At 46.7% G+C, this 26216-nt stretch overlaps 1 protein-coding gene across 3 annotated transcripts; it reads left to right on the plus strand.

Annotated features, from left to right (window-relative positions):
* Positions 1 to 294: 294 nt before the first annotated feature.
* Positions 295 to 25092, plus strand: GPR55 (G protein-coupled receptor 55). Of its 3 annotated transcripts, none has more exons than XR_009693847.1 (3): positions 295 to 599; positions 13643 to 16459; positions 20903 to 25092. XR_009693847.1 is itself a non-coding variant. In XM_061148531.1 (3 exons), exon 3 carries the CDS (start codon positions 13651 to 13653, stop codon positions 14707 to 14709), a length of 1059 nt encoding a protein of 352 aa, XP_061004514.1. In that variant the 5' UTR covers positions 295 to 599; positions 959 to 1011; positions 13643 to 13650; the 3' UTR covers positions 14710 to 18517. The 3 variants fall into 3 exon arrangements, 2 of the variants coding, with proteins under 2 accessions (XP_061004514.1, XP_061004513.1); XM_061148531.1 differs by lacking the exon at positions 20903 to 25092 and adding an exon at positions 959 to 1011 and having other exon boundaries at positions 13643 to 18517; XM_061148530.1 differs by lacking the exon at positions 20903 to 25092 and having other exon boundaries at positions 13643 to 18517.
* Positions 25093 to 26216: the final 1124 nt, after the last annotated feature.

Consider the following 26216-nt stretch of genomic DNA (forward strand, 5'->3'; position numbering starts at 1 on the left):
CTCAGGCAGTAGCTCTTGACTTGTTTTCTTTTGTTGGAAGCTGAGCAAGTATGCGACTCTCTGAGAGGGCACAAGAGCCCAGAGCCTCTTCCTGACCACATCCCCCCACCCCTTGCCCAGGCCACATTCTAGCCACACTTAGGAGGGAACCCCCCACCCCCACCCCAGGGAGCCCCTCTCCAGACCCGAGAGAAGAAGCCCCTCTGCCACATGAGACTGATGCAAAGCGGCTTGACGTATACGTGATCCCACGCCCTCATTTCACAGATGAGGAAGTTCAGTCCCAGAGGGGGAAGTGCCTCTCCCCAGAGTGAGGTGGTGACCATGCTGGGAAATGACATCTCACACCTCGCTCAGCTGCACCGGACTCCCAGGACGTAACAGCCCCCAGACGGCTCAGAAAACCCGATGCGCCAGGAGTCCACCCACTGACGTTGGTCTTGGGGACCTCGGGTGACTTTCCTTCAGGGCTTGGGCTCCATCGGCACCCGTCCCGACTCGCCTGGCCATCTTAGACGTCAGGGACAGCAGCAGCCCCCCCGGGCAGCCTTCGTGACAGCAGCAGCAGCAGGGGAGGACTGGTCTGTCCCTGATTGCAGGTGACATTTTCTATGAATCCTCAACTTCCTCCCGATTTGACTCAGAGTGGCGGCATGGGCTGGGTGGGGAAACCTCGCTGTAGGCAGCCCAGGAGCTGTCCCCAAGGGAGCTCGACTTGCGTGTCCCCACCACCCTCCCTTGGGTCGGCTGCCTGCTGCCCCGGAATCGGGGCCGGGAAAGCACCAAGAGGCCAAGATGACAAGCTCTAGGAATCACCATGCAGCCGCTGAGCAAAGTGCTCACGGCAGGCTAGAGCTGCGCTCAGGAGCCCAGGCCAATCCCTTGCCAGCTGGGTAATTTCCCTGGCCTCAGTGTACCTCTCAGGGGAATGGGAGCAATAAGAGTTTCTTCCTCACAGGTCTCTTGGGAGCAGTAAATGATGGAAGCGCTTGTCCCACAGCCGCCCACCCCGTAAGCATTCAGCAAGCTTTGGCCACTGTTATGTCTTATAACTAGCTTATTCTCCAGCCCTCATCGAGTGTCTCTTGGAGAGGGTAGAAGGGAAGATACAGCATTTCTTACGAGTGGAAGCGGAGAACAGGAGGTCAGGGAAAGTCTGTAGGACTGGCTTGGACTAGGCTGTGTGCTCCCGGGGTGGTGAGGCAGGGGCTGAGGTCTGCACGGTGTAGCCCCAGGCTCCACGGAAGGCTTGGTTTTCTCGAATCTGACCAGTCATCCCAGCTCCACAGGGGACGCCTATCACCCTGGAGCTACTGTAGAACAGGTCATTCACTCAGTCCCTCCTTCATTTCCTAAGTCCTTGTTGAGGGTCTGTTTTGCATCATCTTCATGAGGTGGTATAAAGCGCAAAGGAGCTATGGTCCTTTTCCTGGGCTTGTTGGAGGAAAGCAGGGACTCTCCCCAATGGCAGGTGGCCCCACCTGGCCATAGCAGGGAAATCACAACAGATGATGCTGGTAGTTTGGGGAAGTGGATTGAAGGAAGGGATGGGGTTTTTAGGATGGGAGGTGAGTCTGAGGGGATCAGACTCTGTTGGGTGGTGCCAGCGGCTGGAAAGGAGTGAGAAAGGGGTTTACCAGATGGATAACCCCCTGGATTTACCAGGTGCCCTTGCTGGTGATAGGCTTTCCAGGTGGCTCAATGGTAAAGAATCTGCCTGCCAATGAAGGAGATGCAAGTTAGACCCCTGAGTCAGGAAGATCCCCTGGAGAAGGAAACCCACTCCAGTATTCTTGCCTGGGAAATCCCACGGACAGAGGAGCCTGGTGGGCTACAAAAGAGTCAGACAAAAGAGTCGGACACAATTTAGAGACGAAACAACAACAGCTTGCTGGTGATGCTTGTGGGAGTGGGGTAGAGGAAGGAGGGAGACCATAATGTGAGTCCAGTGGAGGCCCCTCACTACCTGTTTGAGCTTAGGGGAGTGCTTCGGTTTCTGTGAACCTCACTGTCTTCGTCTATAAAATGGGCATAATTATAACAGTATCCCAGGAATGAACGTATTGAGTTCCCTCTTTAGAGCACTTAGTACAGAGCTGGCCACATCTCAAATCCCTGAGCTGGTCCTTGCATTCCCCCCCCCCCCACAACCCCTACGCCACCCTCACCAAGCTGAGTGTGCAGCTATAGCAAAATTCTGGACTCCCGGAGATTCTGTCTGTGTGCTCCATCCCCTGCATCCTGTTCTTTCTTCATCGTGATCCCCAGGAGCCCAGCTCAGGTGTTAACTGATGAGTTTACTCACATTGTGGTGATAGTAGCAGATGACTATATTCAAATAAATGTTTATTTTCTGCCTTCGGGGTTCACCACTGCCTCCCCAGAGAAAACTGGAATTTCAGGCGAGGCTGCTCCTCCTGCCGTGGCACCTCTCCACTGTACTGATGCCGCTCTGCCACCAGCTGGCCCTCCCATCTCTGAGTTGGCTCACACCTCTGCTCTCTGTGTGGATGAAGGATCTGGCAACACAAGAGAAGCTTCTTAACCTGCAAACAACCTAAGGTTGCATTTTCCCCATTGCTGGTGTTTTCTGGAAAAGCCAGGACTTTCCAGGAAGGAAGGGTGGCTTGGTCTGAGCCACACAGCTGGGTTTAGATGCCCTGGGTGTGCAGACACAGGATCAGGGCTGCCCCAGGAGTGGTGCCGGGTCCTTGGAGGTGTGAGTAGTCCTGGGCCCTGACAGCTGCAAGAATCACAGCCCAGCGTGGGGTCAAGTTGGCAGTCAGAGAGCCACCACGGGCTCCTGTCCCCAGGGCTGAGCAGTGCTGTGTGGATGAGAGAAGCCAGACAGAGGCCAGAAAGAGGCCCCACAGCCAGAGAGAAGCAGAAGCAGAGCAGGGGCCTCAGGGCTCCCAGGCCCATCCTCTTTCATGTACAAGATGTTTCCTCTCTTCACCAAACATTAGAAAAACACATATTGCCAGAATATTCTATTTTAACCTTTCTTTTTAAAGCCTTTCATATATGTGGATTTTCTTGATAATGTTCCAAATAAACAGATATTCTGCCTTTGCCTGTATATCTCTTGGGGTCAGAGAGCTTACTGCATGGCCAGTTGGTCTGCTCTCTGACTTCCAGTGGAAGATAGGTCTGCTTCCTACAGTGTCTGGAACTTCCTGTTATGGCCCGATGGAGTCATACAGTGGAGCCCGTCCTGAGCCTTGAAGATGCTGATATAACATCTCCAGAATGATGGACGCATCTCCAGATGACATCTCTAGAATAGATATAAGAATGTCTATACATTTATGGATTTTGAGCAACTGTGATCCTTCATGTCCTCCTGTGTTGGGGCATCCTAGGCTCTCCATATGACGCCCCTGCAGACTGACAGCCTCTGGGGCCTGGGTGACCATCAGTGCAATGCAAGGGCCACTTGTCACATGTCCCCCATGTTCCTCTTCTAGAGTGTCTGTGTGTAACTGGGTTCACCTCATTTCTCACTGTCTTTCCTGTCTGCAAGCATACTTAGAAATGATTTTCCTTTCAGCTGTGACTTCATTGGTGTTTTATCTGTAAATATTTGTTCCTATCCAATGTTTCAGCACTGTACTTCCGATTTTATCTCTGACACATTACTTAAGAGACTCCATAGCAAGAATGCATGAAAATGCCTATTGTATATTATGATTAATACCATCAATGCTGCAGCAAATACTTGTGTTTTCTTACTGGCTGCAGAAAAAGGATCTGAAAACTGAAGGGTGAAAATTGCCATTGCCTTGGAATCCTTGGCTGGGCCCAGGAATGGGATGAATTTGGTGAAAGATACTTGTCGTCTCCATAACAGAGTGTATTCCCTCGATTTATGACTTGGTCCTCACTAATCTGTTAGTTCTACATTATTAATTGAGCTGCTCAGAGCTCTAAACATCTCTGTCTGCTTGATCAATGATATTCTAAGAGGGGAGCATTAGGGTCTCTATCTACCATTATATTTCTTTCTCTACTGTTTTGCATTTCTGCTTGTTCCCATCATGTACAGAAGTACATGGAACATAAATTTTATATTTTAATTGTTTATTATAACATTTACTTTGTAGGGTCTCCGTATTAAAAAAATTACACTGTCACATTTCCTTCTTTTCTAGTGGTCTGTGTATCTGATATTCCATAGATTATCTCATCATTTTCCTCAGCTTATGCCTTTTTTGGTGGGTGTTTCTTATCAGCACAAGATGATTGGATTTTAATTTTTTTTAAATCAGATTCCCCCCTTGACAGGAAGTATGGTAGTTAATATAATTATTAGTTAGTATTATGATTTGATTGTAATTGTCACATTTGTCTAAACCTCCATGGGGTTGCCCCTCTGCTCTCTATATTGAGGTATTGCAGTTTTTTTCACTGTGTTTCTCTAGTGAATTTTCTCTTCCTTTTGTCCCTTTAAAATAGACAAGATAATTTAGCCTAAATAACCACTTTAGAAAATAGTTAAGTTTAACGACTACATTTATTTCTATTAATAGCTCTCTCAACTTTAGGAGAATTGTGTTTAAAGATCTTCCCTCCTCTTCACCCACTCTCTGGCCCTTGAATGATCATCTGGCAGTTTGAGTCTCTTTCACATGGTTCCTTCCTCCTTAAAGTGAAGTCGCTCAGTCATGTCCGACTCTGTGAACCTGTGGATTGTGTCCATGGGATTTTCCAGGCAAGAGTACTGGAGTGGGTTGCCAGTTCCTTCTCCAGGGGATCTTCCTGACCCAGGGATCAAACCCAGGTCTCCCGCATTGTAGGCAAACACTTTACCATCTGAGCCACCAGGGAAGTCCTTCCTCCTCCTTTTGATGATGTGACGACTGACCTGCAGACAGAGGAAACCTTGCTTTTATCATGGATTGGGTTCTTGTGGCTATTCTCTGGTCTCTTAGGTGGCACCTGTTTCTCACCTGTCCAATTCGTTGTCATATCACGCTTTGTTCTCTAGTCCCTCTGATGCTATATGTTGACATCTTTGACCTGGCAAGATGTATGCCTCATCAGCTGAGTATCTTTCAGTTCAATGCATTCCTTTAAATTCTGTGTAAACCTTCCTTCCACCCCCGCCGTGCCTCCAATGCACACTCAGACATTGCTTCTTTGAAGGGAAAGTCAAAAGCTGTTATTTTTCTTCTTTTGCCCTAGTATTTAATACAGTAAACCATTTAAAAATTGTTTTCATTTTATTATTAGTTAGAAAAACACACACAACACACACACACAAAAGACAGAAAGAGAGAGATAAAGGTAAAAGATTTAGAAATCACTCACCATTTAACTGTTTGAATGCAACCAATGTTTGGCACATGGAAATTTTTTTTCTAGGTTTTTTCCCTATGCGTGGGTTTTTTAATCATATTTGAAATCATTCTGAATGTATAATTCTGTAGTTTGTGGGTTCTTTATTTAACATAGTCAGCATAAACATAATATAGTCAGGCAAAAATTTTCCATTGAGTAGATTTACCGTAGTGAAATTGAGCTCTTGTTGACATTTAAATGCGTGCATGTATTTTTTGCTATCAGAAAAAGATGCTAAAGTGAACATATTTCCGTACACATTTTTTCCTTTTTTTTTCATAATTTACTTAAGGTAAAATTTTTAGAATCACTGAATGAAACCCTAAAAAGGATTTCTAGGGCTTGTAATATAAGTTATCAATTTCCCAAAGTTGGGTATGTATCTGTATGCTCACTAGCATTTTGATGATTATTATACAAAATCCTTGTCAGCATCTCTAGATAATATAAGTGAAAAATTTATTTCTTTGTAAATCTTACAGGAACCGTTGGTGTCTTTTCTGTTAATCTATTGTGCATCTTGGTATTACTCATCTTTTAATACTTTTCATAGCAAAAGAACATCATTTATCTAACTTATTTTTTGTATTTTCTTTCCTTCAGTATATTCTTAGATGTTAAACTTTTTTAAACAAAAAGAAATTTTCTAATTTTTATACAGTTAAACCTGTCCTATCTGTTTTCTGCTTCTTTTGCTTTTCAATTATTCTAAGTTGCAAAGAGCTTTTCCTTCCTTCCACTGGCTTTTATGAATTGGCCACTAAGTTTTCATATAGTTTTTCTATGGTTTGATCTCTTGAAGTTTTTTCATTAATGAATTTGGAATTTCTTTTCTACTTGGTGTGAGATGAGGATTCAAAAGCTAGTTTTTAGCCCCCGAATTCTTTACTGATAGTCTTAACGTCATTTATTGACTAAGCTTCCTATTTGCATTATTTTTTATTTATTGTTCTTATACTTTTCCCTTTTTGTTGATTGATTTTTAAATTTTTTATTGGTGTTTAATTGCTTTACAATGCTGTGTTAGTTTCTGCTGTACAGTGAAATGAAGCAGCTGTATATACATGTGTGTGTGTGTATACACATGTGTGTATATATATGTGTGTGTGTATGTGTGTGTATATATATCCCATCCCTCTTGGACCTTCCTCCCACCCCACCCTCCCATCCCTCTAGGTCATCTCAGAGAACCAAGCTGAGCTCCTTCTGCTCCACCGCAGGTTCCCACTAGCTAGCTATTTTACACATTACCATGTGTATATATGTCAATCCCAATCTCTCAATTCATCCCACCTTCCCCCTTCCTCCTCCGTGTTCACATGTCCATTCTCTACATCTGTGTTTCTATTCCTGTCCTGGAAATAGGTTCATTTGTACCATTTTTCTAGATTCCACATATATGCGTTAATATATGACATTTGTTTTTCTCCTGACTTCACTCTGTGTGACAGACTCTACGTCCATCAACATGATGGAGAGGGTGTGGAGAAAAGGGAAACTTCATGTGCTGTTGGTAGGAATGTGAATTGATACAGCCATTGTGGCGAATAGTATGGGGTGCCTTAAAAAACTAAAAATATAGTTACCATATGACCCAGCAATCCCACTACTGGTCATATACCCTAAGACTTAGTCTTTCAGTTATATCCTACTCTTTGCGACCCCATAGACTGAAGCCTAGCAGGCTCTTCTGTCCCTGGGATTTCCCAGGCAAGAATATGGGTTGCCATTTCCTTCTCCAGAAGATCTTCCTGACCTAGGGTTTGACCCTGCATATCCTGCATTGGCAGGCAGATTCTTTACTGCTGAGCCACCAAGGAAGCCCATAGTCTGAGAAAACCACGATTCAAAAGGACACTTGTACCCCAGTGTTCATTTGCATTATTGATTCAGGGGAATACCTCATTTCTTCTTATTTGGAACCTCTGGGTGTTGCACGTTATTTGGAACCTCTGGGTGTTGACAAGTGTCCAGTTTCAATAAGAATGACGCTTTTTTTTTTAACTATTAAATGCAAAGTTGGCTGTTAATGTGAACAGGTTACTCTTTATCAGGTGTAAGAAATAGCCTTCTCTTCCTTCATTTAAATGACTTGTGGAAAAACTATCATACAGTGAGACGGCTTTTCATTTTTGTCCTGATGATTTAATGCACAGTATTAGCAAATTTCCCAACATTGAAAAAAGGTCTTACATGTCTATGGTGAATATGACTTGGTAAAATGATGAGTTATAATTTTAGTATATTGAGTTCTATTTGGTAATATTTTAACTCAGATATTTGCATCTATATTCATATATGCATTTGAGCAATTTTCCTCTTTTGTGCTGCATTTGTCAAGTTTTGGTATTTGGGTAAATTAGTCTCATAACAGATTCTTGATTATCATTATCTTGTGTATCTGAAACTATTTATAGAGTATGGGAATTATCTGGCCCTTGAAAGTTAAAATATGCTAGAGCCCCGCACCTCTAGATATATAAAAATCTATTTATTCTTTGATAACACTCTCAGTTTTACTCATGGTTTTTGATCTAATCAATACCACTTGTGTTAATCCTTGTATTAATTGTGGTAAGTTATGTTTTGCCCCTAAATTGTCAACTTACTTTAAGTTTTGTAAGTGGATTAGTAATAAGGTAATTTCTTTTTATTTTTTTTCTCTCTTCTCTATTTATTCTTAGACCACCTTCTCATTTCTAGTTTTGATTGAATCTTGTTTATTGATCACAATTATTAGAGATATTTGTATTGTTTAGTTTACTCTTCACCCCCTTCTCTCTGCCAAAGAATTAAATTTACGGATTCTGGTTATTTTCCTCTTTGCTAATTCTTTTATTTTCACTTTTATCTTTATAAAAATTTCCCCACTTTCTCTATTACTTTAGTGTTCTTTTTTTCCTTAAATGCTCAAGTTGACTGTTTGAATCATTTATTTAGTTTCCTTAAGAAAAAAAAATGAATTGAAGCTGTCTGGGCCATGTATTTATTTCTGGGAATAGTTCTGGCTGCATCTTGTGAAATTTTTTTTTAAACAATCAGTCCAGAAAGCTCTTGTCATTCTTGATTATGCCCCATGCATTTTGTTTTATAATCCTGGTTTTACTTAGTTTTTAAAAAGCCAATTTTGTTTTTTATTTCCTAGGCTTCTGTGTATTGTGGTCAGAGTATATAGCCCACAAAATTTCTGCTTTTCTTTTAATGGAAAGCTTTGTTCTTGCTAGACAGGTAATTTATCTTGACAACTCTTTCTTGGATATTTGAGAAAAAACCAGCTTGCTTATTTATTTAAAGTCAAATCTAAGAGCTATTAATTAAACTATATTCATTATATTATTTATATAATTCTGTATCCTAATTTACATTTTGCCAATTTGATCTCTTCAAATCTATTCTATATTAAAATCTGAAACTGCCATATTTTTGCCAATAGCTCTTGAATTTTAACAGTATTACTTTATGTACTTTTATACAACATCATCTAGTGCATAAAATTACTATATTTGTCTTCACAATTTTTCTTTTATTAATATAAAATAAACTCTTAATCTTGATGTGTAGTTTTATTCTTAATTCTACAGTGCTAGGTATGAATATTGCCACTCGGACTTTCCTTTTGCTCATATTTGTCTGATATCTCATTGTGGGACTTTTACTTTGAATATTTCTGTCATTAAGTCTATGTGTCCTTTATAAGCAACAAAGAATTGCATTTTATTTTGTAATTGAACTGAAAACATTGGTTAATTTTTAAAATTTGAAATCTTCAAAGTTTATTTGGAGAATATAATTTATTTTATTGTTGTAATTTCTATGCTTGGTTACTTTTTCCCATTCTATTTACTCCTTGACTATTTTGTCTGATTTGTTTCTGTTTATCAGCTTTAGTGATTTTGAGGATAAGCATCTTGTTTTTAATAGTCAGTTGTTAGGTCAAGGTTTAAAAAATCTTATGCTTTCTGTAACTATCAAAGTTAAAAAAAGAAGACAGAACAATGACTTTTCCCTTTTTTGGAATGTTTTCTTTGTACTGTGTCCTAGTAGTCTCTGTCATGCCTGCCCTCTGCGACCCAAGAACATCTTCCTTCTTCGTTACTTTCTCTGAGGTATTACAGCTTGTCTTTTTTTAAAGACATGGAAGATCTCTTTGGGGCTTCCCGGATGACACTAGTGGTAAAGAACTTGCCTGCCAATGCAGGAGATGCAAGAGATGCTGGTTTGATCCCTGAGTCAGGAAGATCCCCTGGAAGAGGGCATGGCAACCCACTCCAGTACTCTTGCCTGGAGAATCCCATGGACAGAGGAGCCTGGCGGGCTATGTCCACAGGGTGACTCTGAGTTGGACATGACTGAAGCAACTTAGCATGCATGCAAGATCTCTTTTACTTTTTTTTCTTCTAAATCTGTAACTATATTCATCATAGCTTTGGTCTCTTTCCAGTTTCCTCCTTCTGATTCCCCGAACTTGCCCACCTTGATGTTTGCATCTTTTATTGTTGGCATCTCTTGGAAATCTAAAGTTCTGCCTCTTGGAGGCAGTTTTTTTTTTCTTTCCCCCCCTGGAAGCCATACATACCTAGTTGGCTTTCTATGATCTTCACACCTGAACAGCCACCCAATTGGGCATGAAGTTCTTGTGCTCAAATTTAACCCCTTAAAACTCTTCTGGTGTTATTTTTTTCAGAGAGGTTTCCAGGAAACTTGGTTTATTTATTCACAAATGTTTGTAAGGTTTTATATTAATGACATTTAAAGATGCTAAGTCCTGGAGGAGGGCATGGCAACCCACTCCAGTATTCTTGCCTGGAGAATCCCCATGGACAGAGGAGGCTGGCGGGCTATAGTCAATGGGGTTGCAAGAGTCAGACACAACTGAGCGACTAAGCACAAAGATGTAAGTAGGACATCTGAGAGTGGCTTTCTTTCCAAAAACTGCATAAAACATGGTTCCTCTAATCCATGTTCTCATCTTCTCTGTGGTATAATTCAGCCTACCTCTAAGGCACCAGCTGCTTGTGGTTAACAAAGTTCCTTTCAGGTCCTGCATGTCTGTTCACAGACCCAATTTGCTTGATCCATGACCTTTCCCCATTCATTTTATTTCCTTCCTGGTATGAAGCTGGAACCAGGGCCCTGGTGACTGACAATCCAGCTGGGGTCATGCCCACCTTGGGCAGCTTCTAGCCAATGACGGGGCTCTGAGGAGGCACTGGTCCTGGGAGATTCCTGCTGGACATGGAAGCTTGAACAGGCGACTTGTGCTTCTGGTCTCTTTGACGACCTGGCCCATCATTCTCAGAACTGCACTATGGTCTGAAGCTCTTCCTACCCAACTCTTCCTTCCCTCTCTCCTTACACAGGTGTCAGACTGCTTTGCGGTCTGAGGGCTCTTCCTGTCCACTCCTATTTTTGTTGTTGTTTAGTCAATAAGTCTTGTCCGACTCTTTTGTGACCCTATGGACTGTAGCCTGCCAGGCTCCTCTGTCCATGGGACTCTCTGGGCAAGAATACTGGAGTGGGTTACCATTTTCTCCTCCAGGGGATCTTCCCGACCCAGGGATGAAACCCACATCTCCTGCCTGGCAGATATGTTCTTTACCAGTGAGCTACCAGGGAAGCCTGTACACTCTTATCTCACCCTTTATCCTTCACCGGCCTTTCCCCTAATACATCTGTCAAATGTCTACTTCTGTCTCAGTATTTGCTTCTTGGCCTCCCCCCCTGCACCATCTTACAGTGCAATCAGTTGATTCTGATGATTTCAGCGGATCCCAGAGCTGGCCAGAACAGGTGCCATCAACAGCCCCAGACAACAGGTCTAGAGTGGGACGTTGCTAGCCCCTACTACAAGTGGATTGCTTTTTATTTGCAGCCCGTTCTTGGGGGGGAAAAAAAGACTTTTATGTCTTGCTGCAGCAGTTTCTTTTAATCTTATTCCAGTGAAGTTCCTGATCTTTTTAGAAAAAAGATTGTTAAAAAAGATGGTTTCCTTGAACTTTCAGAGGGAATTCAGGGGATTCATTTTTCAGATTCTCTGCTCACTCTACCATTAGCTGGAAGTATTTTTTTTTTTCAACCTAATTTCTTTTTTCCAATCCATAGTGTGCTTATCTAGCTTCAAGAAATTAACATTTGAAAAGCTCACATTTGAAGTCGTTCAGCAATTCAAATGTGACCTTTAGGATTTCCCTGCTGGAGGACACTGATAGCTGACTTGTATCTTTTCCACACGAATACTTGTACATGAATAATTGGTACAGTCAGTTCAGACAAGCCCTGGCATCTTAGAACCATTTTTTTCTTCTGTTTTTCATCAATTTGTTCAATACAGCCATGTTTTGGGCTTGAATTTGGGTTTGCCTTTAAACATCACTAATTTTTTTTTCTTGGCCACTTTAGTTCTAATCTTTGAATCAGAAGCAATGAGCTAGGTTCACTCATGGAGTCTGCTTGAGCATGACCCAGCCCCAAACGGATGCCCCAAGTTCTTTTTTTTGCAGTCTTGTCGAATCTCTTTAAGCACAAGTTTGTATTTGCTCTTATCTTTGTGGTTCTTGGTTTTCTGTTGTTTCTGATGTTGAAGGTGACTTGTCTTAGCCAAATGAGTCTTTCTCTTTGGTGTTGCAGCACTATCAGTTAGATCCAAATTGGGTTCTTGTCTGTTCTTTTTGTCATTTTTTGAAACTTTTCTTGTTGGTTTCAAACTATTCTAGCTATTTTTTTTGAGATAAGCTTGTTGGATAGTTTGAGATATTCAGTTGGGAGGGGGCAACCTGCCAGCTTACAGTTAATTTATCCCAGGCATCCTAAGGTTGGGGCTGTTAAGTTACACCTGGGACTTACACTGCACAACTCCAGGAGGCGCCATTCACACAGACGACAGGAGTCTGAAGCTTTTAATATGAATCAGTACATTTTCTTAGATCTTCCATGACATAAACCTATATGAAAAGTTAGCACATAGGAAAATGTTGAGTTTCTGGAAAGGCACCAAATAATGTATATTATATATTTACTATATAGTGCTCAGTGGATGAGAGATATATGTATATTTCTGTTTTTGCCAGCAGTTAGAAAGGGCTTGGGAATGACATTCTATACAGGGTCTTAAAAATACTCAACGCCTGCCTTCCCAAGGGTTTGTGATCTCCTTCCATCTGCTGGTATCCAGCAACCATCTGCAGCCACACCTGCAACCTCCATCCTCTGAAGCCAGCTCTAATTTTCTCTCTGCTCAAAGGCCTTTCTTTGCCTTAGGGAGACCTCAAGCCTTCACTTCACTTCCCGGTGACTCAGTGGTGAAGAATCTGCCTGCAATGCAGGAGATGGAGGTTCGATCCCTGGGTGGGGAAGATCCCCTGGAGGAGGGCATGGCAACCCACTCCAGTATTCTTGCCTGGAAAATCCCATGGACAGAAGAGCCTGGTGGGCTACAGTCCATGGGGTCACAAAGAGTTGGACATGATTTAGCAACTGGGCACACACACATGCACAAGCCTTCACTCCACTCCCTTTGGGAATGTTTTTTCTTCCATATTTTTCCAGTCTCTGTATGGTTTTCTTCTTGGAGCAGCTTCAGACTTTATCCTCTCAACTTTACATCCCAAAGAAAAAGCCCCAACACCCTTCCTAGAAACCCAAGCAAGAGGTTCATTACTTTTCATCCACTCTGGGTCAGATATTCACCCCTGAATCTATAAATGAACCAATGACAGTGTCCCGGGGAATGTGCTGCACTGGCTGCCACCAGCCCTACAGACAGGGGTGGGGTCAGTTCTGCCCAGCCTCTGGGGTGAGGGTGAGGCAGAGCATAGGGGCAACATACAAAGAGGAACTGGGTTCTGAAAACAGCATTTGAAACTGTACAATCTGCAGCTCAAGTCAGCAGTGCCCTAGTTTTCTTGTTTCCAGTTCTGTGAAATTCTCTCTTTGATGAAACCAGTTTGGGTCTGGGCTTATGGTCTTGCTGATACTTTCAACAGAAAGACTTCTGATTGGAGAAAAGGGAACAGATAGTCATGCATATTCTGTTTTTGTAAAAGATAGAGACACACACAGGGTGGGGGGAGGTGTGTGTACAGAAAGTGTCTGGAATTAATATATATATATAAGTCACAGTGATTGCATCTGGGCAACAGAATTAGAAGGTGATTTTCCTTCCTGTGTTTTCTAATTGTTATTCGGAGAGCATAGATTGCTGTGTAATAAAGGGGATGTGTTGATAAGTCTTGACAAAGTTGTTTGACTCCATTAATTCTAGAGAGTAATAGGAGCTTCATCTCATCTATTGTTGACATTGTAGGAAGGAATATGAGCCAGCAGAACCAGAGCAAGAACTGCTCCTTTGATGATGTGGAAGAGCTGATGAAAACCGTGCAGTTGGTTGTCCACATCCCTACCTTCCTCCTTGGTCTGGTCCTCAATGTGCTCGCCATCCGAGGCTTTAGCTCCTTCCTGAAGAAGAGGTGGCCTTGCTACACTGCCACCTCCATCTACATGATCAACCTGGCGGTCTTTGACCTCCTGCTGGTGCTCTCCCTCCCATTCAAGATGGTTCTGTCCCAAACGACGGATCCCTTCCTGCCCTTCTGTACGCTGGTGGAGTGCCTCTACTTCATCAGCATGTACGGGAGCATCTTCACCATCTGCTTCATCAGCCTGGACAGATTCTTGGCCATCCAGTACCCAATCCTGGTCAGCCACATCCGGTCCCCCAGGAAGATCTTCGGGATCTGCTGTATCATCTGGGTGCTGGTGTGGGTCGGAAGCACTCCTGTCTATAGCTTCCATAGCAATGGGAAAAATTACACGTGCTTCCATAACATGTCTGATAGCACCTGGAGCGCCAAGGTCCTCTTCCCTTTGGAGGTCTTCGGCTTCCTTCTTCCCATGAGCATCATTGGTTTCTGCTCCTCCAGGAGTATTCACATTCTGGTTGCCCGTCGGGACCACACCCGGGACTGGGTCCAGCAGAAGGCCTGCATCTGGACTATTGCAGTCAGCCTGGCTGTCTTTGTGGTCTCCTTTCTCCCTGTTCACCTGAGTTTCTTCTTGCAGTTCCTGGTGAGGAATGGCTTCATCGTGGAGTGCAGAACCAAGCAGAATATTATCTTGTTCCTGCAGTTGTCCATGTACTTCTCCAATTTCAATTGCTGCCTGGATGTTTTCTGCTACTACTTTGTCATCAAAGAATTTCGCATGGACATCGTGGCCCACCGGCGTTCCAGAACCCAGCTAGTCCACCAGGACACCATGACCACCATGGCTATGGCTAAAAGTCATGGAAAAAAGTCATGCCTGGAGGAAGGAAACCTCAACCTGAATTCCATAGTGGATATCCCTTCCCAGGGCTCTGATGTGGTGGGCTGACAAGTGGCGCATTTACTGGTGTGCCTTCCCTCTGATGCTCACTTGAATGCCGTTTTTGCTCACTGTGGCCCCAAAACCTTTCCCCAGAACCCAGACAACTTGACATAAGCCACTCAGTGTCAATATCTGGGGAGCTCTGAAGAACCCAGGTGAATTCTTGATTTCTCACTCTCCAAAGCAGGAGGCCTTTGACTATGTGGATCACAATAAACTGTGAAAAATTCTAAAAGAGATGGGAATACCAGACCACCTTACTCGCCTCCTGAGAAACCTGTGTGCAGGTCAAGAAGCAACAGTTAGAATTGGACATGAAACAACTGTTCTAAATTGGGAAAGGAGTACATCAAGGCTGTGTATTGTCACCCTGCTTGTTTAACTTACATGCAGAGTACATCATGCAAAATGCCAGGCTGGATGAAGCTCAAACTGAAATCAGGATTGCTAGAAGAAATATCTGCAACCTCAGATATACAGATGATACCACCCTATTGGCAGACAGCAAAAAGGAACTAAAGAGCCTCTTGATGAGGGTGAAAGAGAAGAATGAAAAACCTGGGCTAAAACTCAACATTCAAAAAACAAAGATCATGGCCTCTGGTCCCATCACTTCATGGCAAATAAGTGGGGAAAAAGTGGAAATGTGACAGATTTTATCTTCTTGGGCTCCAAAATCACTGTAGATGGTGACTTAGTCACAAAATTAAAAAGATGCTTGCTCCTTGGAAGGAAAGCTATGACAAACCTAGACAGCATATTCAAAAGCAGAGACATCACTTTGCCGACAAATGTCGGTAGAGTCGAAGCTGTGGTTTTTCCAGTGGTCATGTATCGATGTGAGAGTTGGACCATGAAGTAGGCTGAGTGCTGAAGAATTAATGCTTTTGAATTGTGCTACTGGAAAAGCTCTTGAGAGTCCCTTGGACTGCAAGGAGATCAAACCATTCAATTCTAAAGGAAATCAACCCTGAATATTCATTGGAAGGACTGATGCTGAAGCGCCAATACCTTGGCCACCTGATGCGAAGAGCCGCCTCACTGGAAAAGACCCTGATGCTGGGACAAATTGAGGGCAGGAGGAAGAGAGGGCGACAGAGGGTGAGATGGTTGGATGGTATCACTGACTCAATGGACATGAGTTTGAGCAAACTCCAAGGGATACTGAAGGACAGGGAAGCCTAGTGTGCTGCAGTCCACGGGGTCACAAACTGTCAGACACGACTCAGCAATTGAACAACAACAAAAGCACGAGGCAGAAGAACTGAGAGAAAGAGACCATCTGCATAAGGCTGTTTTCCAACTCTCTTCTGTCCTTCTATTAGGCTAGAAGATTCTGCAAAGGAAGAGAGGAGTTGGGAGAGAGAATTGGGAGGGTTGGGCATGGAGGAGGGATGGAGTGGGAGGGACTGATGAAGCTCCTTTTCAGTTCAGGGATCCTGGGGTGGAGTGGTTGGACTTTCTGGTCTCTTCTGTCCCTCTGTTGACCAATGACCACACGGAGATGCCAGCAGAAGGGGTGACTGGGGAGAGCAAGTATGCACAGAGAACCCCAAGTTTTCTATGGGCCTTGGAAAGGCCTGAGAGGTCACCCAAACCTTCCTGTCCCCAGGAGAAAGCTGCAGAGGGACTGAGGGGGACTGGTGTGGACCAGGCTGTGTGAAGCTGTGGACACTATGTGGAAGCAGCAGGGACAGAGTGAAAAGCTGTTGGTGACACCTGAGAACCATGAGGGGACAGGATATACCTGGGAAAGGTAGGAGACAGACCAAGGGCTGGAAGTGGACAGCCCATTCCTTACTGTGTGGAGTTTGAGCACTGGCCAGGGGCGGGGAGAGGCAGTAGAGACAAGCCTGGGAGAGGAAAATTCTTGGACACGACTAGCTTGTTCTGTTGAACAGGCTGGGACGTTGTTGGTTTAGTTTTAGTTTTAGATTTAGTTGGATTTAGTTTCCTTGAGAATGATGAGAAGGACTCTGGCTTGATTTGGTTCAGCCAGAGAACAGCAAGGTGTTTGACTTGCCCATCAGAGTCCTGGCTAGGCAGCTGGCCACGGTGGTACTTTTCACAGAGCTGTCCCTGTTCTGTGGCTGGGACGGAGAAGATGAGAGAACCAGGGACAGGGATGGAGGACCCATGGCAACGGAAGAGGGCTCCTGGCAGTTCCTGGCTGGAAACCGTAAATGACTGACTCAGGGTTTGGACTGGGCTTCTCTGATGCTCTAGACAAGGTGTGGCGGTGACAGCTGAAAGCCTGCCAATGACTCAGCTGCTCCGGGGAGTGAAAAGATTATCAGGATAAATTATAGGGTGATTTGCAAGTCGGAGTGAGTGGGATGAAAAGTGCCGAATGAGACGATGTGCACAGAGGGGAAGTCTTTAGGAGGAAAAGCAGCCACCTTCTACCTGCAGCATAAGAGGGGAGCGGATGGGGGACGTGCAGTGGGGAGAAGAGGGCGATTTAGATAAAACCCTGAGTGGGGAGGAGGCGAGGTCGGGTAATCGCCCAAGTCTTGAAGTGCTGGGGTTCTGCGAGGGGTGGGGTGCGGGGTGGGAGCGGCAGGAAGGATGGTGGGCAGGGTGGCTTCCTGCCTGAGAACCCTCAGTTTGACCGAGAGCCGTTGACGAGCAGGAGCCTCGCCTTCTCCTGCCTCCCCTGTGGTCAGTGGTCGGGTCACACTCGGTGGGGCTGGAGGGAAGGGTGAGGAAGAAAGGGTCGAAATGGAGCAGTGATCATGCCCAGGACCAGAGGCTCCGCCCCTCAGAAGGGGTCTGCACTGGGCGCCAGACAGAGTCAGGGCTCTGAGACCTAGAGATGAGTACTGCCCAGCTGCCCCAAGCCGGGGACACTGCTCCTCCTGCCTAGGCTGCACAGACCCACGGCCATCCTGGACGGAGGCATACCTGTGCCACTCTCAGAAAGCCAGACACTCATCAGTAGGACACTCGGCTGGATGCCGTCAGAGCCCGGGGTGGGTGGAGCTATGAGTCGCCCCTCCCCAGTTTCTGTCTTTGAGCCAGGAGCTGTGAGCCTGCCTGGTGGAGCTGAGCGGACAGTTCATGCCACCATTGCATTCAGGGCCAGACAGGCTTCTAAAGAGGAAAGGGATGAGGGGACCCTGACAACCCATCATCCCCAGTGATGTCTGTAGGCATATAGTCTTGTCTTGTGGGCAGCATGACTGCCTGAGCCAGGTGACAGAGGGCAGGAGGGGAGTCTAGACTCAGGAACTGTGTAATTAACTATTAGGTGTAGGTCCCTGGGAGGATGTGGTGGTATGGAGTGGATGTGACAACTGTGGACCTGTGGGTGAGCCTTGGGGACGCCGTGGCTGATCCCAGTACTCTCGGGGGAGGAGATGGATCTGCTCTGTCTCCCCAGGGGGACCCATCCTGGCCTGTGGAGTGGGGCTGGGCACAGGCCCAGTGCGGCAGGCCAGGCTGCTCTGTAGGAGGGTCCACCCTCAGGGCCCAGCCTGGCCCATAATCAGCAGTCAGGCCCAGCTGGCACAGGAGGGTCAGAGGGGCAGAATTAGGGTCAGGGTGCTGATGAAACCACCTGCAGCAAGTAGCAGTCAGTGAGTTGGGGACAGCTGAACTTAGCTGTGGAAAAGCAGAGACTGTCACCACTAAAATCAGTGGGGGCTTAGGGACATGGTCTGGTCATATGTGTCACCTTATTTGTACTCCTAATCTGAAAAACTCTGAGGTACACTTGGTATACGGACATGTGTGAAACTAAGACAATTAATTGGAAGCAATAATTTGATTGATCTGATTTTCCAAATAAATAGATTCCTGTGATGCTGAGTAACCTTGTCTTAGGCTAAACTTACTGGCTCCAGAAAAGAGCTGGCCACTGATGGCCCTCTCAGGTGACCCAGTAATCTTGGTCAAAGGCACTACAAAGGGGCCAGGTCAAAGAAGCCACCTAGACACTGAGTCTGGGACCACAGAGACTCTGAGCCAGACTACACTCTGGCCTCACGAGCATAGCTGGGACCTGTCCCAAGTGGCCAGGAGCCAGACCCTGCAGGGTCACAGTGCAGCTCCTCACAGTCACTTTGGTATACCTAGTTCTCTCTGGTGGCAACTGGGCCACACGGACCCCACAGGCTGTGGTGCTGAGTCCACCTCACCCTGCTACCACCATCTTGTCCCGCCACCACCATGACGCTGGAGCCAGCTCCGAAGGCTCTGGCTCCTCAGCCCAGCACAGGAACCCTGCTGACCATGAACAGGCTGAAGACACGGGGCCAGTTCTCCAGGAGCCTTCCGCCAATGACCCCTCCCTACTCTGACTGCCCACTGAGTGAGTCCATCTCACCCAGGTTAGATCTGATTTTTCCTTCATGGCTCATCCCACGTGAGTCCTGCTGACCTATCCAGCGCTCTGGAGAATGTGAACAGCCAGGTGCTGGCTGTTCTCCTGAGCCTCCCAGAATCCTGAGCCCAGCCCAGCTCTGGCCTGGGTGCCAAGGGATGACTGGGGACACCCTTGCTCCTTGACGGCTCTTGTGGACTGAATTATGTTGCCCACCCTTCCCACCAAATCAGGTATTATTTTCTTGGTCTCCAAAATCACTGTGGATGGTGACTATAGCTGCAAAATTAAAGATGCTTGTTCCTTGGAAGGAAAGCTATGACAAACCTACACAGCATATTCAAAAGCAGAGACATCACTTTGCCTACAAAGGTCCATAGAGTCTAAGCCATGGTTTTTCTGTAGTCATATGCAGATGTGAAAATTGGACCATGAAGAAGGCTGAGTTCAAGAATTGATACTTTTGAATTGTGGTGCTGGAGAAGACTCTTGAGAGTCCCTTGGAGTGCAAGGAGATCAAGCCAGTCAATCCTAAAGGAAATCAACCCTGAATATTCATTGGAAGGACTGATGCTGAAGCTCCAATACTTTGGCCCTGATGCAAAGAACCAACTCATTAGAAAAGACCTGATGCTGGGAAGGATTGAAGGCAAAAGGAGAAGGTGGCGGCAGAGAATGAGATAGTTAGATAGCATCACTGACTCAATGGACATGAACTTGAGCAAACTCTGGGAGATAGTGAAGGACAGGGAAGTCTGGAGTGCTGCAGTCCATGGGGTTGCAAAGCATCTCAAAGAGTTGGATACAACTTAGTGACTCAACAACAGCAACCCCAATCTGTATGTTGAAGCCCTAACCCCCAATGTGATGGTATTTGGGGATGACACCTTTGGGAGATACTTAGGTATAGATGAGGTCCTGAGAGTGGAGCCCTTGTGATGGGATTAGTGCCCTCATGGGAAGAGACACCAGAATGCTTGCTTCCTCCCCCTCCTTTCACTGAGAAAAGGCTCTTTGAGGACACAGTGAGAAGATGGCCTTCTGCAACACAAGGAGAGAGACTTCAGCAGACATCAATCCTGCTGCCACCTTGATCTTGGACTTCCAGCTGCCAGAACTCTTGTTAAAGCTACCAGGTCTGTGGTATTCTGCTCTGGCAGCACAAGAAGGCTAAGACAACAGCCATCTTCAGCTGACCCAGAAGCCACCCCACATCTGGACCATAATGTCCCTTCAGGGGTTAGGACGGACCCTCCCTTGGAATATCAGCTCGCAGGGAGCTTTTACATGGAGAATGCTAGTCCACAAACTGCACTTGCCACTGTATTCCTGTTGAGTCTCTCTCTCTCTCTCTCCGGAGACCCTGTGAAGCCGAGAGTCATTGTATGAATGTTATGTAGCCGCCACAGGATTCAAATGACATTTGCAGTGAGATGACAGCCTTGTTACCATAAATAAACAGAGAGTGCACAGAGGCTTGAAATGGTTGAGACCTGGTGGGCGACTGTAGAGACTAACAGAGGTTAAAAAGCATTCTGTTGAAAGATAAGTGAAGAGAACAGTTGAAAATTGCAATTGTGTGGGTGTGAGGAGAGTCTGGTGTGCAGAACAGTCAAGAGATAGCGACAGAGGCGTCCTCACATAGGAACTGTGTGGGGATGGTGGTCATACCCACACCAGACCCCCCTCCATCAACCCAAGAGCGTAGGCTGTGCTGTGGGCTGTGACCTTCCAGGGACACTATTAGACCCCACTGCTGAGGGGGACAGAGGACTCAAAGTCTGCAGAAAAGTGCCACAGAAGATCTGGGGAAGGGGGGTTGGGAATAACCCCTGAAACCTCCATCACAGCCACCTCTCGCTTTTTTTCACCTAGAGGCAGTTTCTCCAGTGCTCGCAGGACGCAGAGTCGTGAATGGACATTTGATGGAGAGCATATGGCAGCAGGTCAAGGTGGGGGCAGGAGCTTGGGGTGGAAGGACCAACAGACGTCTTTCTGCCCTAACACTGGCCTGAGCATCCCATCCCCCCCAACCCCCACCACAAGCCTGTGAGATGTGTCCTCCACACAAAGGCACTGCAGGAGGGCCTACAGGATGCCCCTCAGGGCTTTGAAGTCTTTGAAGCCCTGTCACTTCAAAGGCTGATGTCACTTCCGCTGGGGGGAGGGGCCCTGAGTTCACCCTGACGCCTCAGACAGCCTTTGTTCTGTGACCCTCCCAAGCAACCGTGTGAGGCAGGCTGTTGAGATCTGGGGATCCGAGGGGCACCTACAGTCATGCAAGAGGGACCTCAGGGTGCGTTTGTGTAACGGACATCTCTGTGAAGTGTGTTCCTGGCCAGAGAGCTCTCTCTGCGGGCGGCACATTGTGGATGGTGGTGCACAAAAATGTGCGTGTGTGGCCTTTCATTCAAGGAGTGAGAGCCAGTGGAAGCTGCTAAGAAGTTAGGGAAGGTGTGCAGTTATCAGCCTTGACCTGGCTAAATGCAGAGGATCCACGAGGCTGATTGTCATGGCTGGTGGTGCGTGAATGACCCTGACTTGAGAAACATACAGGCGTCCAGTGACCCAGGGACCATCGTGTGAGGTCCAGGATCCAACCACAGCTCTAGGGGTGGATGGTGGGGTTTTGTCCTTCCCTGAAGGACAGAGAGGCCTCATGGCCAAGGGTCTGGGATGGTCAAGGAAGCTTCCAAAAGACCTGGCACCAGACAGGTGGGCAGACCACCCCCAAGATGTGCCAGATGGTGTTGGCCCTGGGTTCTGGGAGGGGCCACCTCCAACAGCAGATACAAACCTCTTGGCTATGCTTTCCTTCCCATTTTTCTGAGTCCTGAGCACAGACTTCAAGTGGTAGCTGGGTTCAGCTCTCACTGATTGGAATCATGCACATGCAGCAGAGTGGAGCAGGTGTAAATGCAAAACCAGGAGGCATATGGGGGCTTGTCAGCATGTCCGGGGGCAGAAGACCCAGAAGTACTTGGGAAGGGAAAACTGGCAGGAAAATGCACTCCTGCAAACTAATAAAAGATGGGAGCAAGCTGATCATTCTTGGAGTATTAAGAAAAGTTGACTTCAAAGGCTGGGATATTGAAGTCACATGGATAAAATGGGGATGAAAATTGATATCATGGAGCTGGAAACTCTTGATATTTCTCTTTTTTTTAAAGATTTTTTTTGGATGTGACCCTAAATTTTTAAAGTCTTCATTAAATTTGTGACAATATTGCTTCTGTTTTATGTTTTGGCTTTTTGGCCATGAGGCATGTGCGATCTCAGCTCCTGGGCCAGGGATCGAACCCACATCCCCTGCTCTGGAAGGTGAAGTCTTAACCCCTGGACCACCAGGGAAGATTTCCTCCCTGGGATCTCAAGCTGCAAACCCATTTCTAGAAAGGGACTAGTGCCTAACCTGTAGGGCTGCCATAATGAAACACCACTGACTGAGGGGCTTAAACAACAGAAATTTATCTCTCACAGTTCTTGCAGTCTAAGTTCAAGGTCCCACAGTATGTGGTTTCTGGTGAGAGCCTTCAGGCGCCTTTTCATTATGTCCTCACAAGGCAGCTCAGCTGGTAAAGAATCTGCCTACAGTGCAGGAGACGCTGGTTCGATCCCTGGGTTGGGAAGATCCCCTGGAGAAGAGAACAGCTACCCTCTCCAGTATTCTGGCCTGGAGAATTCCATGGACTGTGTAGTCCATTGGGTCGCAAAGAGTCAGACACTACTGAGCAACTTTCACTTTCACAAGGCAGGGAGAGAGGGCAAGAGAGACAAGCACTGAGCTCTGGTGTCTCTTCTTATAAAGACACCAATCCTGTCAGATCAGGGTCTCAACTTTATGACCTAATTTTACCTTAAGTGAAGTTGCTCAGTTGTGTCCGACTCTTTGCAATCCCATGGACTGTAGCCTACCAGGCTCCTCCATCTGTGGAATTTTCCAGGCAAGAGTACTGGAGTGGGTTGCCATTTCCTTCTCCAGGGGATCTTCCCGACTCAGGGATTGAACCCGGGTCTCCCACATTGCAGACAGACCCTTTACCGTTTGAGCCACCAGAGAAGCCCTCAATTTTACCTTAATCACCTCCTAAAAGCCCTGTTTCCAAATGCAATCACATTGGGGCTTAAAGCTTCAACATACAAGTTTTCTTTGCTGGGGGAGGGGGAATGGGGAGGGACAGTTCAGTCCCTTGCATACAGATTTACTCTGTGACCTGGATCAAAAGAATCACTGTGCTTCCTTTGTTTCTTCAATGCATATAAAACCTGCTCTGAGCTCAGCAAGTCTTTCTGTAGCTCCAGCTATAGTATTATAGTATATTCTGTATTACAGTACTGTATATTACAGTATACAGTATATTCCAGCTCCATCATCTGGGGCTCTCTCCCTCTCCCAGGACATGCACAAGCCCTAGGAATGGGGTCCCTTGTTGGCTGCCCTATTTACAGGGGCCTCTGAGTCTCAGGTCCTACTGGTCACAACCATGGTGCCCATGTAACAGGCTCTTCAAACACTTGGGCAAGAAACTCCTCCCTGCAGCCCCTGAGAACTCAGTGTTAAGTGGTCTTTCTCCTTCAAGCCTGAGGCTCTCTTTGGCCTTCCTGATGCTCCATGGGGTGGCAGACTCTTGTCCTGGCTGTTCCAAGGAACCAGCCCAGCCCTGCACCCTCCCAGGTTTGGGGGCCAGTGCTCTAATCTTGAGCCCAGCCACACTCCTCTGTAACCCCCAGTCCCTAATCCTGCAGGGCTTTTTTTTTAAAACCTGACTTCCTTTTTGGGTAGAGGGAACAGAAGAGACTTCCCACCAGTGCTCCCTGGTCCTGTGGTCCTCATGGGCTTCTGCGATGGAACCACTTTCAGCTCCAACTCAATTCAACTGACCTCATATTTCCTGAACAGCCACTGTGTGTCCACTCCTGTGTGAGACAAAAAGGACAGAACTGGGGCCTCAGAGCCCCTCTGAGCCATGCTGAATACATGGGGATCGGAGAACAGGGCGAGTCCTGAACCCATACCACCTGTAGATCTTGTATGTGGCATGTGGTTTTTAAACTTAAAAAAAAAAATCACAGTGGCCATTTAAATGACAGGTCATGGTGGTCTGATATGTAAAATGATAAAAGAAGAGTGACCATGGGGGGTGAGTCCCCCAAGTGTCTCTACAAATGCACCCCAATGCAAGCTGGGTTAGCTGTGGGCGCACGGAAGGTGTCCTGAAGCCTGTGGTCTGGGTGGCCAAGACCATGGGGCTCTGGTGGTGCCCACAGATCCTCCCCGCTGCCACCCACACCTCCTCCCAGCCCCACTCTCTCCTCTGGAAGGCCTGGCTTCCTCCCCGGACTGGAGCCTAAGGGCACCTTGCAGGTTGGGTTTCCTGAAAAGCTAGCTGCCTCTGAGATGGAGCTTAGAATGTGGGTGGTTTTTCAAAGAGCCTTCTAAGCAGTGGGGATGGGTGGGGAAGCCGAGCTGGGATGCAGGCCTGACAATGCCTCAGCCAGTGCCCACAAGACCCCTTCAGCCCTGAGGTCTGTCCCGAGTTGTCCCAAGTTGGAATGGGACCCAGGCCTGCAGACCCCAACTGATCCAGTCTCAGATGTCAGCCTGGGAATTCATGACCTAGTATAGGAGGCTCCCTGCACCGAGGGCCTGAGAGCTGCTGGGCAGTAGGTCACTGCAGGGAGGCCCGGGCTGCTCAATGAAGGAGTCTTTTGGGCCTAGAAAAGAGAACAAAAGTCTCAAAGGCCCCTTGCTGAATCATCTAACTTTGGAGAAAACAAAGCATAACTTTAGTTCCATCCTGATGCTCCAGGCCAGCTGCATCTATCTGGGACTTATCACCCCCTGTCCGGAAACCTACCACCCCCTACACCCGCTCAGAAGACTTATCACCCCCTGCCCAACTACAAGTGTCATCTCAACAAAAGAATACTCAAAATATCCCGCCTGATTGACGTTTCCCTTATCGCTTCCACAAACCTCCCTATTAAGTATGAAGCCTCCCTGATCCCTTTCGGCGCTCAGCCTGGTCGTTAGGCCGACTGTCGCCCCTCCTTGCCTGAATAAAGGTAACCTACTTCTGTTGAGATCATCTTTCCTTTTCTGCCTCGCCGGAACTGTACCTTACACTCACCTCCACCCAGAAGTGAGCAGGCCTAATGCTCAAGCCACTCGGCTGGATATCCAGCTGGGTCTGGGAGGCGTGATTGAAGGGACATGTGTGGCTGGCCCCAGGAAGCAAGTGGCCAGGTCTGAGAGAGGTGGGAAACCACAGAGGGCAGAGTGAATCACCTTGTTTCAGAAAGGAAAGCAAAGTGGGCAGCTGGACAGAGAAAGTCCTTGGGAGCAGAGGTGGCGAGAGACCTCAGTGCCCAGGTGTGGGATCTTCAGAGAGACCAGACCCAGCGTCCCTGCCTTGAAGTGTCTTTGGGACTCTGTGAGGGCACAGAGTATGTTCAGGGCAGACTCTCCATCCTGAGTGGGCAGGCCAGTGGGCTGGGGCTGAGTGGTGGGCTTTCTCAGCATGCAGCTAATGCCTCTTGCTTCCTGATAGCTGGATGGCACAGAGGATGAGCTGAAAAAGCCCTGGTATCCATGATGTGAAAGAGTGATGTCCAGTCCCAAGGACCAAGTTCAAACTCCCTCCTCCCTCGATTGGGGCACTTGGGGGCTATTAGGGACTGAATATTTGTGTTCCTCTCTCAATTCATATGTTGAAATCTGCCCTCCCCTCACTCCCCAGTGTGATGGTATTAGGATGTGCAGCCTTTGGGAGGTGGTTAGGTCATGAGAGTGGCGCCCTCTTGAACGGGATTAGTGCCCTTATCAAAGAGACCCCAGAGAGCTCCCTCACTCCTTCAGCTGTGGGAGGACACAGTGAGAAGTTGGCATTCCAGGACTGGGAAAAGGACTTTCACCGGATCCCAGCCGTGCTGGCGCCCTGATCCCAGACTTCCAGCCTCCAGAACTGAGAAATACCTTGGTTGTTTAAGCTGCCCAATCCATGGCATTATGTTATAGCAGCCTGAAATAAGACAGGACCCAGTTTAGTGATTAGTGAGACTGAGAAAATGCTGGGATTCTCAGGAGGCACTAGTGGTAAAGAATCTGCCTGCCAATGCAGGAGATACAAGAGACCTGGGTTCAATGCCTAGATTGGGAAGATCCCCTGGAGGAGGAAATGGCAACCCA

Source organism: Dama dama, chromosome 8, assembly GCF_033118175.1.
Source record: "Dama dama isolate Ldn47 chromosome 8, ASM3311817v1, whole genome shotgun sequence".
Lineage (NCBI taxonomy): Eukaryota > Metazoa > Chordata > Mammalia > Artiodactyla > Cervidae > Dama > Dama dama.

Excerpts from the sequence above, each read along its gene's own strand:
- GPR55 (XM_061148531.1), top strand. The coding sequence starts at position 13,651 with ATGAGCCAGCAGAACCAGAGCAAGAACTGCTCCTTTGATGATGTGGAA.